Source organism: Mya arenaria, chromosome 13 (genome assembly GCF_026914265.1).
Source record: "Mya arenaria isolate MELC-2E11 chromosome 13, ASM2691426v1".
In the NCBI taxonomy this organism is placed as follows: domain Eukaryota; kingdom Metazoa; phylum Mollusca; class Bivalvia; order Myida; family Myidae; genus Mya; species Mya arenaria.
The window spans coordinates 11,866,373-11,882,837 of NC_069134.1; the positions used below are offsets into that span (position 1 = coordinate 11,866,373).

Here is a 16,465-nt window from a genome sequence, read left to right on the forward strand (position 1 = left end):
GAAATACTCATACGATCCGTTTGAGCCATTCAGTCAACGTCTGCATGGCGGGCTTGGTCTGCATTTATAAAGTAAACTTTTCCTTGGAAAGACCCCCCCCCCCCCCCCCATATTATTTGGATATTTATAATAAAATATATTAGCTTTAATAACTATTACAAAAACATAGACGTGTAAAACATAAATCGTCGGAATCGATCTAATCACATAAAAGGATTACCATGACTCCATGACAGAATTCTTCTTTCGACTTGTGCTATAATCATTACACTATATTTCCAATTACAAGCCATCATATGTTTAAGAAATATAACACAGCACGTAATGCTATATGACATTAACGCCTCGGTTCATTCAGCTTCGGGGGCTGACTGGCCGGTCCTTTTTAATGCCATATGGCCCGAAGTCGTGTGTTATATTCCTTATATTATACCGAACATTTTATACTTCCATTCAAATGTTTGATAGCGCATTTGATGTATTTTTTTGAACAAAGCAATTAATGTTTACTTGCGACTATTGTTCGCCGTTGTGAAAATCGCAAGTCGAACTCACCATTTTAATGAATTCAGATGTCCATATTATTTTTGGCGAGGTCCGGACCGGCCAAAAATATGATATGGACCGCTGACGTCATAAAACTGGATTTTTGATTGAAAAACACTGATATACGGACCGATCGACTTTATATCTACATATAAGGGACACATTGATGTAAGGTATACTATTGTTAAATATCTAATAATGAACTTTGCCTACAATACTCTTATAAATGCTGCTTCCTCTAAATAGTGGACTAAGCTAATCTTTGATCGTTGAGACCTCATTCTTGGACTTTAGGTGCATTCTAATGTAAAGAACTTAAGGTAAATTAACAATTAATTCATTATTATGCGTTACGTTTTATTACCTGTATAAAAACATCAATCAATCAATCAATCAAAATATAGACTTAAGAGAAAAAATATATCACATCGACTCCGTGGCGCAACGGTAGCGCGTCTGACTCCAGATCAGAAGGTTGTGTTTTCGAATCACGTCGGGGTCACACTTTTCGTTAAGATTTGTTTAATGAAACAGTGTAACATATTATATGTATTTATTATTATTGCGGTATAGGATTATTAAAGTACTATTAGGTATTATAGGTCTGGTTACTCGTGCGTAAATCAGGAGTTTTCCTCGTGCATTTACTGAACTGAATTGGTTATTCGACGCTCAGACGGGATAGATAAAACATTGCAAAATTGTCAAATCTCGAGGGTTTTTTTCTTAATCTTTGGTATTCACTTCGGGAAGATGTCATTTGACTCTGCGGGAATAAATGACCAAGATCAGCTTGAGTTTAGCCATAGACAGCTTTCGTCTATTTCTTTGGGCCAGTCTATCCAGACCGTAGCAGGAGACCGGAAGTACAACGTGGCAAGGAGCCGGTTTGCACATCTCGTGGCAGGGACTCGGAGACCTTGAATGATAGAGACCCTGGAGCAAGTTACAGCGGAGATAAAGGTAGGCCTGGGCCCTCGGGGGATAGAGAAGGAGATTTGTTTGGAGCTTTTGATTTATTCAGATCTTATTTTGACACGAAACTTTCAACATTAAAACAAGAGCTAACGAGTACAAGTTGCAAACAAAAGGAAAAAGATAACATTCCTTATTTCAAGAATACCTCCTGCAAAATTCAGTTTCAGTTCAATACTGACATTTCAAACTTGTTACACTTTATCGTGGATTCTGACAGCCTTGATTCAAATAAAGAAAAAGCTAAAGAAGCGCTAAGGAACATTAAATAGAGAAACAAACTTATTCGTTTGGCGGACAATTCCCCTGGGGGCTGGGCCACAGTCAAAGAATATGAAACCCCAGAATTGGGCTCTGATAGCGATGACGAGCGTAAAATCAAAAGGGCTGAAGCCAAGGCTGTCAGAAAACTTAAAAAGGGTAATCCTACAAATGCTGATTCTCTTTCTTTTTTTCCCTGATCGTATGGAGCGGAGGCCAGCACCAGCGGCAACCTTTGGATGCCCGGGACGTTCTTCCGGTGCGGGGCCCATCTTCCCCTCACGGCCCATGGCTACGGGCATGCGGGATCTTTTTCGGACCTACAGTCCCTATCAGGACCAGTATCAACCCCAGCAACCTTATTCTAGAACGCCAGATAAAGTCATCTGCTTCGCATCTGGAAAGCGGGGTCACTTCCGGTGCGAGTGCGAGTGGCTATCCAGATTTAACCAGTCAGCCAACCGTGATGTCAAGCCCACAGGAGCAAACTCAGCCACTAAATGATGAGTATTTATTCAATATTTGTAATCAAGATCATTGTTTTGAGTTTGAATCTGATATAATAGATCTTATTGAAAACGGCTATAAAATTCCTTTTATTTCAATGCCGGAAACATCGTTTTCAAAAAATAATCAGTCAGCTCTTTCAAATATTGAATTTGTTAAAGAATCTATTGATGACATGTTGAAAAACGGTTTTATAGAACAAACAGATTTTCCACCTCATGTAGTCAGTCCTTTAAGTGTTTCTGTAAACAAATCGGGTAAGAAACGACTTAATTTAGATCTCAGAATAGTAAATAAATATATTTGGAAGGAAAAGATGACATTTGAAGATTGGAAAGTAGGAGTCGAATATTTTGAAAAAGACTCGTATTGTTACAAATTTGATTTGTCTAAAGGTTATTATCATATCGATATATTCCCAGAACATAAAACATTTCTGGGTTTCAGTTTAGAAGGAAAATACTACTGCTACTCTGTGGTTGCTTTCGGTTTGTCGAGCGCTCCTTTTATTTTCAGTAAGGCATTGCGTGAAATGGTTAAGTTCTGGAGATTCAACGGTATCAAAATTGTTATGTTTCTTGATGATGGGTGGGGGACCAACAAGAGTTGTGATTTAGCTACACGCGATGCAATATTTGTGAACGATAGCCTCAATCAGGCAGGGCTTATTATAAATGATGAAAAGTCAGTCTGGTTACCGGTTCAAAATCTAGGCTTGTTGTGGAATAGCATTGCCTACTCTATTAGCATTCCAGCACGTAGAATTGAAGATTTTAAAATGTTGCTTTTTTGAATTTTTAAATTCTCTTCCTATTGTTTCTGCTAGGAGTTTAGCGAAGTGCACCGGGAAAGTAATCTCTATGATGCCGGTTATTGGCAATATTGGACGGCTTATGACTAGATTTATGTACATTCAAATTTGTTCAAGGACTAGTTGGGATTTCCCATTCAGTTTAGAAATAGACTGTCCGTGTATTTCTGAGATTAGATTCTGGCTCGAACATGTAGACAATTTAAATTACAGAAAATTGGGTAAATGCACTGCTGTAGATACGCTAGAAGTGTGTTCTGATGCTTGTAGTTTCGCATGTGGAGCGCATATTGTCAATATGCCAGGTTTTGTATTTCACGACATGTGGTCAGAAGATGCAAAGGATAAAAGTTCAACTTTCCGAGAAATGAAGGCTGTATTTTTGGCACTGAGAGCGTATGGACATTATTTAGCAAATCATAAGATGAAATGGTTCTCAGATTCTCCAGTTTGTGTTCATGTTATCAAGGTTGGCAGCCCCATTTTAGAGTTACAGGAATTAGCTCTGAATGTGTTTAGACTTTGTTTACAAAACAAGATTGATCTCGATATTCAATGGGTCCCTAGGGATTTGAACCAGATTGCTGATGATATCAGTAAATATAGGAATACTGATGAATGGGAGGTTACACCTCAGTTTTTCGGGTATATGAATAGGATATGGGGCCCGTTTACAGTGGACAGATTTGCTAATTATAGTAATAGGAAAATACATAGATTCAATTCTAAGTTTCATGATTTAGAAACTGAGGCAGTCGATGCATTCACACAGAATTGGGCCAGTGAAAATAATTGGTTAGTCCCGCCTATTTATCTAGTAAATAGAGCTGTATTTCATTAAATTGCTTGTTCTGCACATGGAACTTTAGTTGTTTCTAAATGGCCTAGCGCAGCATTTTGGCCAACTTTGTTTGAAGCAAACTGTCAGAAGAGAGATTTTGTATTGGAGGTTTTGGAGTTTGATAAATGGCAATCAATATTTGATAGCAGGAGTGATAGCGTATTTAGTTCTAGACGTTTCTCTAGCAAAGTTCTAGCTATTCGTCTTTAATGGCCAGTATTTTAATGTATACTAGACTGCAGAAGTAAGAAGTAAATTGTGCTTAGTTGTGTTTTGTTTAGCTTGTGTGATGCACACGATTATGAATTATGGAGAGGAAATGTATAACTTTTCGAAAAAAGTATATCAAAGATAGTAATGACTATACATGACTCAGCATTGAGCTGGAATTGTTTACACTGGTTATGCTTAATATTGTAAGCGTTTAATGCTCATGAAGGAAGCGAAAAATATTTTAAATTTGTATTTGCTAATTGTAAAACAGCGTTTTCTGTATATATACCTTGATGTATAAGAAAGATAATTGTGAAAATACATGATATGAGTGTGTGTGGGTTGTTTCCCCTACGTTATCGGCATGAATTTCGTTTACTCGGCCTGTCGAGCCGGAGTGCCCATTTGTACCTGGTACAAATGAAGTCGTGTACTGTACACGAAGATTATAAGAAATATGTTTTGAATGGTATATGTGTATGTGAAAGGAAAAGTTAATAATTATACACAAAAATGTGTTATTATGTTATTATATTATACATTTGACAGATGCATTCAAGGTTGGACATTGGAGGAATTTTCACAAAGAATGTCTGCCCGATGATCTCAAAAAACATCATGATAATTTACAAACGCTGGTGAAACTGTCAAAATCAGATAACACTTACAAACAATACAATTGTTATTTTAAATCGTTTTGCCAGTGGTGCAAAAAATATGAATTTAAACCGCTTCCAGCTTCCGATTATCACGTTGCACTTTTTCTTTCATCCATGAAAGATTCTTCACCGTCAGCGTCAAAAGTGAACGCCATTACTTATAGTATTTCGTGGGCTCAAAGTTTCAGGGTTTTCTGACCCTTGTAATACAAATCTAGTAAGTTTTACCAAAAATGGTCTTTTGCGAGATTCTGCCAGGCCGATTCAGCAAAAATCTGAAATTTCTAAAGAAGATTTTCTTAAACTTATTGCTCATTTCGGAAATACAACCAATATCTTGGATTTAAGATTCATTTGCATGTGTTTAGTAAGTTTTGCAGGTTTTTTGAGATTTAGTGAGCTTTCACATATTAAAAGGTCTGATCTTAAGATTTTTTCTGATTGTGCAGAATTTTTTTATTTCTTCTAGTAAAACAGATCAGTGCAAAGCTGGCGAAAAGGTGATCATTTCTAGAACAGGAAAATGTTCTCGTCCAGTTTCTTTCCTTGAGAAATTTCTGTTTGAAGCTGAAATTAATGATAAATCATGTGATTACATTTTTTGTAATATCAGATATTCTCGTAAATTGAATAAGCATATTCTTTGCCCGGAAAAACCTATTTCTTACAATAGAGCCAGGGAAATTTTGATAACAAATCTAAAAGCTGTCGGTATTGATAGTAAACAATATGGTTTACATTCGTTTCGTTCGGGTGGGGCCACAGCAGCGGTTGCAAATGGTGTATCAGAGAGATTGCTTAAAAAGCATGGACGTTGGAAGTCCGACAGTGCTAAGGACAGATATGTTAGAGATTCGGTACAAGTCAAAATGAGTGTATCGAAAAATCTAGGAATTTAGATTATTCATTTTTTCTTTGTATTTGACAAGTATTGAAATTATTTCATTTATTTTGAAATCATGTTTAGGATGGTTTGTTTACAAATATGACGAGAATGGTATTTAGTGTATTGTAAAACGAATAATGTTCTACGAATTATTCGTATGTTTATGTAAAAAGAATTCTTTTTCTTAGTCACTTGCGATGATCTGTAGATCTTTAGTTTAACTGGAGCAAATGTATAATTTGTTTTGTTTTGTTTTAAAAAACATATAGTAAAAGATTCCCCGTTCCTTTTCTTTCGATTAAAGTATCCCGTCTGTAGCACACCTACACATGTGTTCATTTTATTTTATTATCCTTAAGGTAAATAATAAATCATTTATGTTTAGCATGGAATATAATGAAATAGAAAACATAATGTACAGTAAGAAAACAATTGAGCTGAGAAAGTTTATCAAGGCTCCATTTTGCCACTGACCGACACTCATTCAAGTCAAAACCAAATTTAATCAAACAGACGCTTACTTTTAACTCCATCAACTATTATATAATAAATCAACTTAAAAAGTTACGTTATGGATTGTTAAAACACCCTGCCCCAAACGCACCTAATGCCATTGCACCTAATCTCTCACGGCAGGCTGGTAAAACAATAAGACGCACGTGATAAACGCTAAGAAGGAAGTTCCCGACCGCAGTGGACCAACAAACGATTATAAATCTGCAAAAGTAACAACAGTTTAAAACACACACACACATTTTAACGTTACTTTTGCTGCATATAGAGGCACGTGATAAAAGCAAATATGATACTCGTCGTCAAGTAATACACAATTTTTGAACTCGTCCTGGACAGATTCTAAATGATGTCTTGTTGTTTTCTCCAGATATCGATACTGGAACTCTTCTTAAATCTTAATATAGAATCGGAAATGGAGCTTTCGTATACCAATTTGACAACAGCTTAAGAATCAGTTCCCATGAGGCTTCATACTCCCCGTATTTATTACACACAGGCTCCGGTACAGTTATAATTGTTTACATTTTTATTCTGCTCATACTTATTTCTTGATGTATGTTATTTTAGAATTTGTGTAGGGTAACAAAAACAAGCAAATTTGACATTTGTAACCATGTTAACCTAAACTAAAAAGTTTAATGATATTCATAGCCACATGACAAGATTTGACACAATTGTTCAGCTGTATTTGTTTCATCTAAATATATGCAAATATCATCAATTATTTCACTTTTAAAAGTTAACAACCATGTCGTTAATCAAGTTGTTAACTTAAACTAAGTTCTGAACAATCGACTCGATAAGTCTTCCGCATTTTGGCGCTAGTAGACAAATTAAGTAAAATAACGGTCATATTTTACTTGCTTTACATGTAATTATTATATGCAAGTATAATAACTATAGAAAAGTTTGATTTTTGCAGCTTTTCTTCAAATATACAACCAAACCATAGATACCACGTGAATATGGGTGTATAGGTACTTATCTATTGATATAAAAACGGAAATGATTTCCAGGACTCCTAAACACATTTGCGGGTAGCGGTTTAATTAAAACAGTTGACAACTAGATTGATTTTTTCGGTGTTTTTGTTTATACTCATCTCGGATAGTACATACCACAAGGAAACGCCCAAAAACTGTAGGCGAAATCGCAGCTCTATACAATTATTGCGGGGTTAACCTGGTTACCAGCACTGAACCTCGAGCTTTAAAGCGACTGATATCATATCATATATTACTTTAAGTCAAATTGATAAATAAGCGCTTACACGTGAGATGATTTTAATCAAAACGCCTTTGGAGTATTTCAAGTAAAACAAATGTAACAGAAAATCAAAGAAAAGAGATCAACAACAAACATGCGAAACTTTAAATAATAACCAAGGAATGAACGTTTAACAAATACTAGTCATATAAATTATCAAACTTGTAACTAACATCAAATAACTAATGCTGTGAAACACTGCTAACAAATGGTAGCTTCAAAAACACTCTGAAACGGATAAAGTAAAGGCGCATGTCGGCATAGGGTGTAAAATAAACAAAGTTCAATATGGACGTGGTTCACACTGCGTGTATTGGCAAAAGCATCATGAACATGCATATGCAAACACATAATACTTATTAAATAGAAAATATTGAGAAACAGCATCGACAGAATATTCGGTGTTCTTCGCGCGTCAGATGATATGTATTGTTCCCACTTGTATGACACCCATATGCAGTACATATTTTAAAAGTCACCCGTGTTGCTGAGGTAGGTCATATGTTTTGACTGACGAATAATCCATGTTTAAAGCACGCTGCAAAGGTCATTTATAGTTGTGAACCCAAACGCCTGCGGAGCTCGTGTTTCACCAACGTCTTTTCCTTTAAGGCGAGAGCCAACAACGTACTCCTTGCCGAGCTTCTCCTGTGCCCACACTATCACTTCGTCGAGGGTTGGTGTTTTCATTCCTACGCATTCAGCGATACCCTTCATCACAACCAACCCAAAAGGGACATCTTCAGCGGTGTATCTGAAGTTGAAGTCCGGAACATAACCGCCTTCTACTTTCTTCATTGGGTGCAAAAGGCCGTTGTACGCCGAGTTTGTTACCATGCAAGAGCGCAGGGAACTATCGTCGCTAATTTGCTCGCTGTAGTATAATCTGTACCAGTTGAGAACATGAATAACTGCCGACATATCCAGCTCATTATTTTGTCTTTCAATCTCCTTTGCGGTTGCCACGACCTCATTGCTAACTTTGGTGAGCATATCAGCTTGAATATCGTCAACACCTTGGTAGAACAGCGGGGGTTCGGGTAATGGATTCCCGTCCCAGTTCCTCCACTTTCCGTACAAAACAGGCGGATGGACAATCGATTTTGCCATTAAATTAACCGCTATGTAGTTCTGTGTTGCTTTCAACACAGGTTTTGCACCCATGATCCTTTGAGCAAACTCTAGAGGCGATACTTTATACTTACCCTTCCCTGGAATAACTGATGCGCCGAGAACGTCTTTGAAACCTAAAACCTGCACCCGCCTGCCAAACTCTAATATTCTGCATGCCCATGGCAGTGACTCAAGACTAATGACACCACACAGCTTAGCAGCATCTTTTAAGTGTTTCAATGCTTGAAATTCAAAACCAGCCTGACCAGGCATCCCGATAACTATCGTATTCGGCTTGATGTATTTGGTTATAGCTTCGAAATACTGCTGATGCGCGAATGCAGGTACAACAAAGAAAATGGCATCTACACCCTCCATGGATTTGGCAGGATCTTTCGTAATCATTCTTGGCTTCCCTTCAAGTTTACCTGTAGATCCATCATTGTAGAATACTTCAACGACGATACTGTCCCTCCCGAGGATGTTTCTCCATCGTTGTGCTTCATCGGAATACAGCGTCATAACGTTGACCTCCACATTGGTCATGGCAGCTGCGGTTGCCGCCAACGTGTGAGCGCCATTTCCTCCCCCGCACACAAGTATTCGCGTCGGCGTATCCATCAGCTAAGACTGAAAATTAATTGATATTATTTATATAAAAGTAATCTTTAATCAATTAGTGAAGAATTTTTGTATTATTTTTTTTCGAATTATAAGAAGAATATAATGATTTATATTATTTTCATTTATCTAAAGAAACGCCTGAACGAATAGTTTATACAAAATTAAGTTATGAAAGATGTATAAGGCAATACGTTATCTCCAGAATCGTGCCATTCCATTACTGAATAATGAGATTTTACTCATATACTTCACAAATAGTATTTTTTGGTAAGATTTATTGGTTTCTGAAACAATAATTGTACCGAGCAACTGCTATAATAAGACAAGTGTTATAATAAGACAAGCAGACGACACATAGGCACATGACATTTTAAGGTATCCCGTGAACAAGTATGTGAAATTTACATGCTTTGTGACCCCATATCATTTCGGTACCATTTGCCAGGGTATAATGTTAAGAGGAAAACTATTTTAGTATAATACCGCTAGAAATAATGCAAACACGTTGTTTTGATCTTGACAGATTGCAAAATCGAACATTTCACTTCCGAATGGTGTTGACATAAAAAAATACAAACTGCCATCACTTTATCTGTAATACTTTTTTAGTCATTTATTTTAAATTTTAGTAATCTATACTTAGTAAACTTTAAAATGATACCATTACGGCTAAAGACTTGTAAACAACGAAACTTTTATTTAAACATCGGGTCACAATATCTCGAACAATCGAAAGTCTATTATATCAGAATCAAGCACATTGTTTTGTTTTGGTAAACTCTGTGTGATATTCTTATTTCTGAAACAGGGGAGTCCAACGTGTTTTGTGTTTTCCGAATTGTAAGTGAGGGAAATGTGTGAAGCGGAATAAAACGGCGGTGTTCGAAAATATTTTGGTGCTTTGGTGCACTTTGACTTAAAACACAGTTTCAAGTCACGCAGTTTTCTATTTTCACTTTTTAAACAAGCAATCGTTTAGCTTATACAATCAATAACTTTTTTTGTAAATGCCTCTAGACACATAGGTTAACAAACTGATAGAAGCTTACACGTGTAACCTCCGGGTAGGCGTATTTATTTTGCGAGAAAAGAAATAAATCTTACTTATCAGGTGAAAATATCCTTCCAAAACACCAAAATCTCTTCGAACATTGTGTCGATAAAATTATTCCGCAACACACATTTCCCTCACTTACAATTCGGAAAACACAAAACACGTTGGACCCCCCTGTGAATGAGAACACATAAACATTATGTTTATTGAGTAAAATTAAGTAAAAGTAAGTAGTTTGGCAAAATGAAATATGATACTTATAGAGGTTATTATAAGGTTATTCGAGAAATTGGTGACAGATACCTAATGCTGATCTATGGTATGTGTCTGTGTATTGCCTGGTTGAATTTGTGACGATTTATTCGTAAGATAGTTATAGTCCAGACGTGTCTGTGATAAACATCCAAAACAGAAAACAACTACTTCCACACCCAACCCACAACTGAAAACCAGGCTTCATCAGGTGAAGGCAACACAAAAGGAAGTACACAACATCATTAACATTTAGTTACATTCTCGTTACTTTAAGTGACTGTGTTAAGTTCTAACTATTTCATTACTAAGACTTACCTCACACAATTTGCACAGTGTATCAGATGTTACGTATAATACATTGTATGTGTTTTCATAGAAATATTAACATATTCCGTTTCATTATCTTTTTTTTAAATTTGAGATTCAAAAATTGCAGGCGTATATTTTATTATATGTAGAAATTAGAACGTTTTAAGTACGGATATTTTTATTCTTTGTAACTTAATAAATCATGACATGTTATATTTTATAACATCCCTATACTATTAATATGTCTAGATGCTGCCATTTTTTTTACAGTGTCATATATGTTATGGTTTTATCAATGTGTTAAAAATGGTAGAGTGCTTCAGAAAATTGACACGGGGCTAATGCAGAAAAGGGAACATTGTATTCGGCTGTGATTAACAAAAAGAAAAACTATGTTTTTTACGGATGGTGTTATGATTTGTGACTAATTTAAGTAACTTTAACAAAGAAATATTTTACTACATAAGCCTTTAAATCTTTGAAGAAGGGTTCCCAAGCTGTTCTCCATGAGGGCAGAAGGGTTCTCAAGCTGTTCTCCATGAGGGCAGAAGGGTTCCCAAGCTGTTCTCCATGAGGGCAGAAGGGTTCCTACGCTGTTCTCCATGAGGGCAGAAGGGTTCCTACGCTGTTCTCCATGAGGGCAGAAGGGGTACCAAGCTGTTCTCCATAATTTTAGAAGGGTTCCCAAGCTGTTCTCCATGAGGGCTGAAGGGTTCCCAAGCTGTTCTCCATGAGGGCAGAAGGGTTCCCAAGCTGTTCTCCATGAGGGCAGAAGGGTTCCCAAGCTGTTCTCCGAGAGGGCAGAAGTGTTTCCAAGCTGTTCTCCATGAGGGCAGAAGGGTTCCCAAGCTGTTCTCCATGAGGGCAGAAGAGTTCCTACGCTGTTCTCCATGAGGGCAGAAGGGTTCCTACGCTGTTCTCCATGAGGACAGAAGGGTTCCTACGCTGTTCTCCATGAGGACAGAAGGGTTCCTACGCTGTTCTCCATAAGGGCAGAAGGGTGCCCACGCTGTTCTCCATAAGGGCAGAAGGGTGCCCACGATGTTATCAGTGAAGGAAGAAATGTGCACACGCTGTTCTCCATGAGGGAAGAAGAGTTCCCACTCTGTTCTCCATGAGGGCAGAAGGGTGCCCAAGCTGTTCTACATGCAGGCAGAAGGGTGCCCACTCTGTTCTCCATGAGGGCAGGAGGGTGCCCACGCTGTTCTCCATGAGGGCAGAAGGGTTCCCACGCTGTTTTCCATGATGGCAAAAGAGTTCCAACTCTGTTATCCGTGAGGGCAAAATGGTGACCACGCTGTTCTCCATGAGGGCAAAAGGGTGCCCACGCTCTTTTCCATGAGGGTAGAAGGGTACCCATGCTATTCTCCATGAGGACAGACGGGTGCCCATGCTATTCACTATGAGAGCAAAAGGGTACCCACGCTGTTCTCCATAAGGGCAGAAGGGTGCCCACGCTATTCTCCATAATGGCAGAAGGGTGCCCACGCTATTCTCCATGAGGGTAGAAGGGTGCCCATGCTATTCTCCATGAGGGCAGAAGGCTGCCCATGCTGTTCACCATGAGGGCAGAAAGGTGCCCATGCTTGTCTCCATGAGAGCAGAAGGGTGCCCATGCTATTCACCATGAGGGCAGAAGGGTGCCCATGCTGGTCTCCGTGAGGGCAGAAGGGTGCCCATGCTATTCTTCATGAGGGCAGAATGGTGCCCAAGCTTTTCTCCTTGAGGGCAGAAGGGTGCCCATGCTGGTCTCCATGAGGGAAGAAGGGGCCCACGCTGTTCTCCATGAGGGTAGATGGGTACCCTGCTTTTCTCCGTGTGGGCACAGGGTTGCCCACGCTGTTATCCATGAGGTCAAAAGGGTGCCCATGCTATTCTCCATGAGGGCAAAGGGTTGCTCACGCTGTTCTCTGTGTGGACAGAAGGGTGCCCACGCTGTAATCCATGAAGGCCGAAAGGTGCCTATGCTACTCTCCATGAGGGTCGAATGGTGACCACGCTATTCTCGATGAGGACAGAAGGGTGCCCACGCTGTTCTCCATGCGGGAAGGAGGGTGCCCACGCTGTTCCCCATGAGGGTCGAATGGTGCCTATGCTATTCTTCATGAGGGCAGAAAGGTGCCTATGCTTTTCTCCATGAGGGCAGAAAGGTGCCTATGCTTTTCTCCATGAGGGCAGAAAGGTGCCTATGCCTTTCTCCACGAGGGCAGAAAGGTGCCTATGCTATTTTCCATGAGGGCAGTAAGGTACCCTCGCTGTTCTCCGTGTGGGCAGAATGGTGCCCACGCTTTTCTAGATGATGACAGAAGGGTGCCTATGCCGTTCTCCATGGGTCAGAGAGGTGCCAATGCAATTCTCCATGAGGGCAGAAGGGTACCTATGCTGGTCTCGTTGGCAGAAAGGTGCCCAATCGAAGGGGAAGAAGGATACCTTTGCTGTTCTCTATGAGGGCAGAAGGGTGCTTATGACTGTCTATATAAGGGCAGAAGGGTGCCCATGCTGGACTTCATGAGGGCAGAAGGTTGCCCAAGCTGGTCGCCATGAGGGCAGATAGTTGCCATGCTGTCCCCCATGAAGGCAGAAGGGTACACATGCTAGACTCAAGAAAGACAGGAGGGTGCCCACGCTGGTTTCGTTCGCAGAAAGGTACCAATGCTAGACTCTTACATAGCAGACAGGGCTTAGTACCCTTCCGAAACTCTTTAGCTAAAATAATATATAGTTATATACGTTTACTGTTAAAAGTATATGTTATGTTCTATAGCCGGTTAAAAGCCTCTACAGAGTTGACGTTTGTATATTTCATGGTCTGCCGGGTCAAAAATAAAACCCTATCTATGGAATTCTCAGAAATAATATGGCTAGTTTGAAGAGCTGTACGTTTAATATATTGTTGTCAAACTATTAGGAAAGCCAGAAAATAAATATTCAAAGCACATTGAAATGCCAACGTCTATTTACAATAAGTCAAGACAAAAGACGGCTTAAAATCCACTGTGTCACAAATCTCATTTTACATTTATATTATGGTATTATTATTTAATACAATTTGCTTGTACTAGTTTAAACATTGATTTAAAATCAATCATTAGGTAGTATTGTATCGGCACGATACGGTAACACTTGACCAATTTTCACTGCTCTGACCATTTTTACGTCATCATAATTTGTACATGTTTTGGGTGTGTAATTCTCTAGTTAGTTGGGAACAGGTTTTTGACCAAGACAGACGTGTAACATTCTCTGGGTGGACGGACGGAACTGCCACGTCTGCAGTTATGCAGCCGAAAAGCTGTTGGGGAATTAATGTGCATTAATACTAAGTATTATTAACACCTGATACCAGGGTTATACGTAAACAGCAGAACATCGTTTGCTATGGTTGCCACGTTACGGTTACATTGACGTTTTGTGGCTCGTGACGTCAGAGGACGTTTTCAACGTAGTTGGGCTTCCGGACGCTAACAGGGCAGGATGTCAGTGGACCTCGTGTTTGTACCGGTAACGCAGGCTGGTGCTGATGACGGATACGCCTAGGTGGGCGTTGATATATCCTATCGTGGACGTCGAGAGGCGGGACGTGTATTGGGATTGGCATCTGAGTGACGTCAGTGTTGACGTCTAAGTGACGCCTGTATTTCCTGTGGTCGGCGTCTGTGTGACGTCGATGCGTCGATGTGGTGTCTGTGTGACGCCGTTGTCGACGTCTGTGTGACGTCGATGCGTATATGTGGTGTCTGTGTGACGCCGTTGTCGACATCCGGGTGACGTCTGTATGACGTTTACGTTAGCGGGAGATTGAGATAGTGGAGTGGTAGACTGGTAACAGCGTAACAGTGTGGCAGTAGTGACATTCAACCATATTACATAAGAAGATCTCTCTCTATTTATTGTAATTTATGTAAATAATATATTTGTTAAAACTTGTATTGTCATTTGTCAATTTCTTCATAACAATTAGGACTGCCCCTCTCTATGCCATTCCTGACCTTTGACACACTGAGAATAAAGTGAAGGATGTTGGGAAGTTCATGACGATTGAAGAATGTAATACACGCAGCGTATCAGCTAAAACAGCACTTATTTCTTTTCGGACTTCGATGTTTGCATGTGTCTTTTGCGATTTTAAGCTATAAACTATTGGCATTGCACTTTAATAAACTTTAACAGTAAAATCTTATAATTAATATGTACAAGTTATCATAAGCCACATGCTAATACCATTCAATAAATTGGCTTTTGTCAGCATAATATCATAGGTATTTTTTCTTGTTTTCCCCAAGACTGACGGACAGATGGCAAGCGTTGGCGAAACTTGTCAACACTTATTATCCTATCGGAATACATCAGCTTGCCGGTATGAGCTGTATGTAAACGAACAACCAAATTCTACTTTCCTATTTGACCGTATTTATTAACGTACAGGTAGCATTACATGCGTTCCTGTATTTGACAAATTCTTTACCAATACTCATTTTGCATGGATATTTTAGTATGAAAAAATCTTTTCAAATAATTACAAATATAACTTTAATACATACATAACGCTTTTATAATTCAGGAGGTATTTTACCGTGGGTTTAAATTTAATTTATGATATAATGGGAGCTACAGGGACAAGTCCTGTAGCAAGAGCTTAAACAATCACAGTGTTTTGATGTACAAGGGAATTGCATTAAACGGGAAATACACCACGCACCGTCGCGCAATATTAATACGCTCCAAAATATGCATTCATGTTTATATTAATTCACTAACCAAAATATATTGTACAATAGTTTAGCGTAATCTAATCACATTATGGTTTGCTTAAAACATTGATATCAATGGTTAAAATTACTCGTTTTTATCAGTTTTTCATAACAATCCAAAGGATTATTTCTCTATTTTGAAATGTTATGTTTATTTTTGCAATATGATTTAGAAACACATTATCACGAATGGTGTCGTTGCAATTTCCTCTGTTACAGTAGTTTATTCAAACACGGACGGCGCAGAAACTTTGCTAGAAAATGATTGAGAGGCAAAAATGAGAGAGAGAGAGAGAGAGAGAGAGAGAGAGAGAGTGTGTTAAATCGATTATAACACTTTTTTATTATATGCATGATAGTTTGACAGGAAAAAGAAAATAATACTCAGAAATGCCACACTTTTTACAACACGTTATTTGATAAGCATTGTGTTCGTCCTGTAACCGATATCATTGCAAAATTAAAATGTGAAAACATGTTCTTTTTTGAAAATTGATTAAAAATGTTCCTTATAATTATGTAGTTAATCGTGTGTTTTAATGCAATTCAAGCAGGGATATTATAATTGTATCTTAGTGATTTAGTTCATATAAAGAACTGTTTATAAATACCGTCCTTTTTATAATCAAGAAACGATATTTTTGTTTAAAGAAAGTGTAAAATCTTGCAAACCACTTAAAACAAAACAAATAATACAAAAATAAGCCAACTTTAATTTCAACTTAACATTTTGCACATAATTCAACTAACCTCCGTCTCTAATCCAAAATGTTCGGCATATAGAAGTACTCCGAATTTCCGGACGGCAATGGCTAGTTCCACCAGATAATTGTAATATAATTATCCGTTTGGTTCCCAAGGTTTGGAGGGCAGCTAAG

The 16,465-nt window shown here is 38.5% G+C and overlaps 1 protein-coding gene and 1 non-coding gene across 2 annotated transcripts; one reads left to right on the forward strand and one right to left on the reverse strand.

Moving 5' to 3' along the window:
* The first annotated feature begins 976 nt into the window (after positions 1–976).
* On the forward strand, positions 977–1,048 carry Trnaw-cca (transfer RNA tryptophan (anticodon CCA)). Its single transcript has one exon. It is a non-coding gene; the product is annotated as a tRNA-Trp (tRNA).
* A 6,961-nt stretch (positions 1,049–8,009) lies between these two features.
* On the reverse strand, positions 8,010–16,465 carry LOC128215533 (opine dehydrogenase-like). The gene is made up of 2 exons (XM_052922217.1): positions 16,338–16,465; positions 8,010–9,224 (listed from the first exon to the last, which is right to left on the reverse strand). The coding sequence occupies exon 2, from the start codon at positions 9,213–9,215 to the stop codon at positions 8,010–8,012; it is 1,206 nt and encodes a 401-aa protein (XP_052778177.1). The 5' UTR covers positions 9,216–9,224; positions 16,338–16,465.

Coding starts and splice junctions, on each gene's coding strand:
- LOC128215533 (XM_052922217.1), bottom strand. CDS start 9,215: ATGGATACGCCGACGCGAATACTTGTGTGCGGGGGAGGAAATGGCGCT.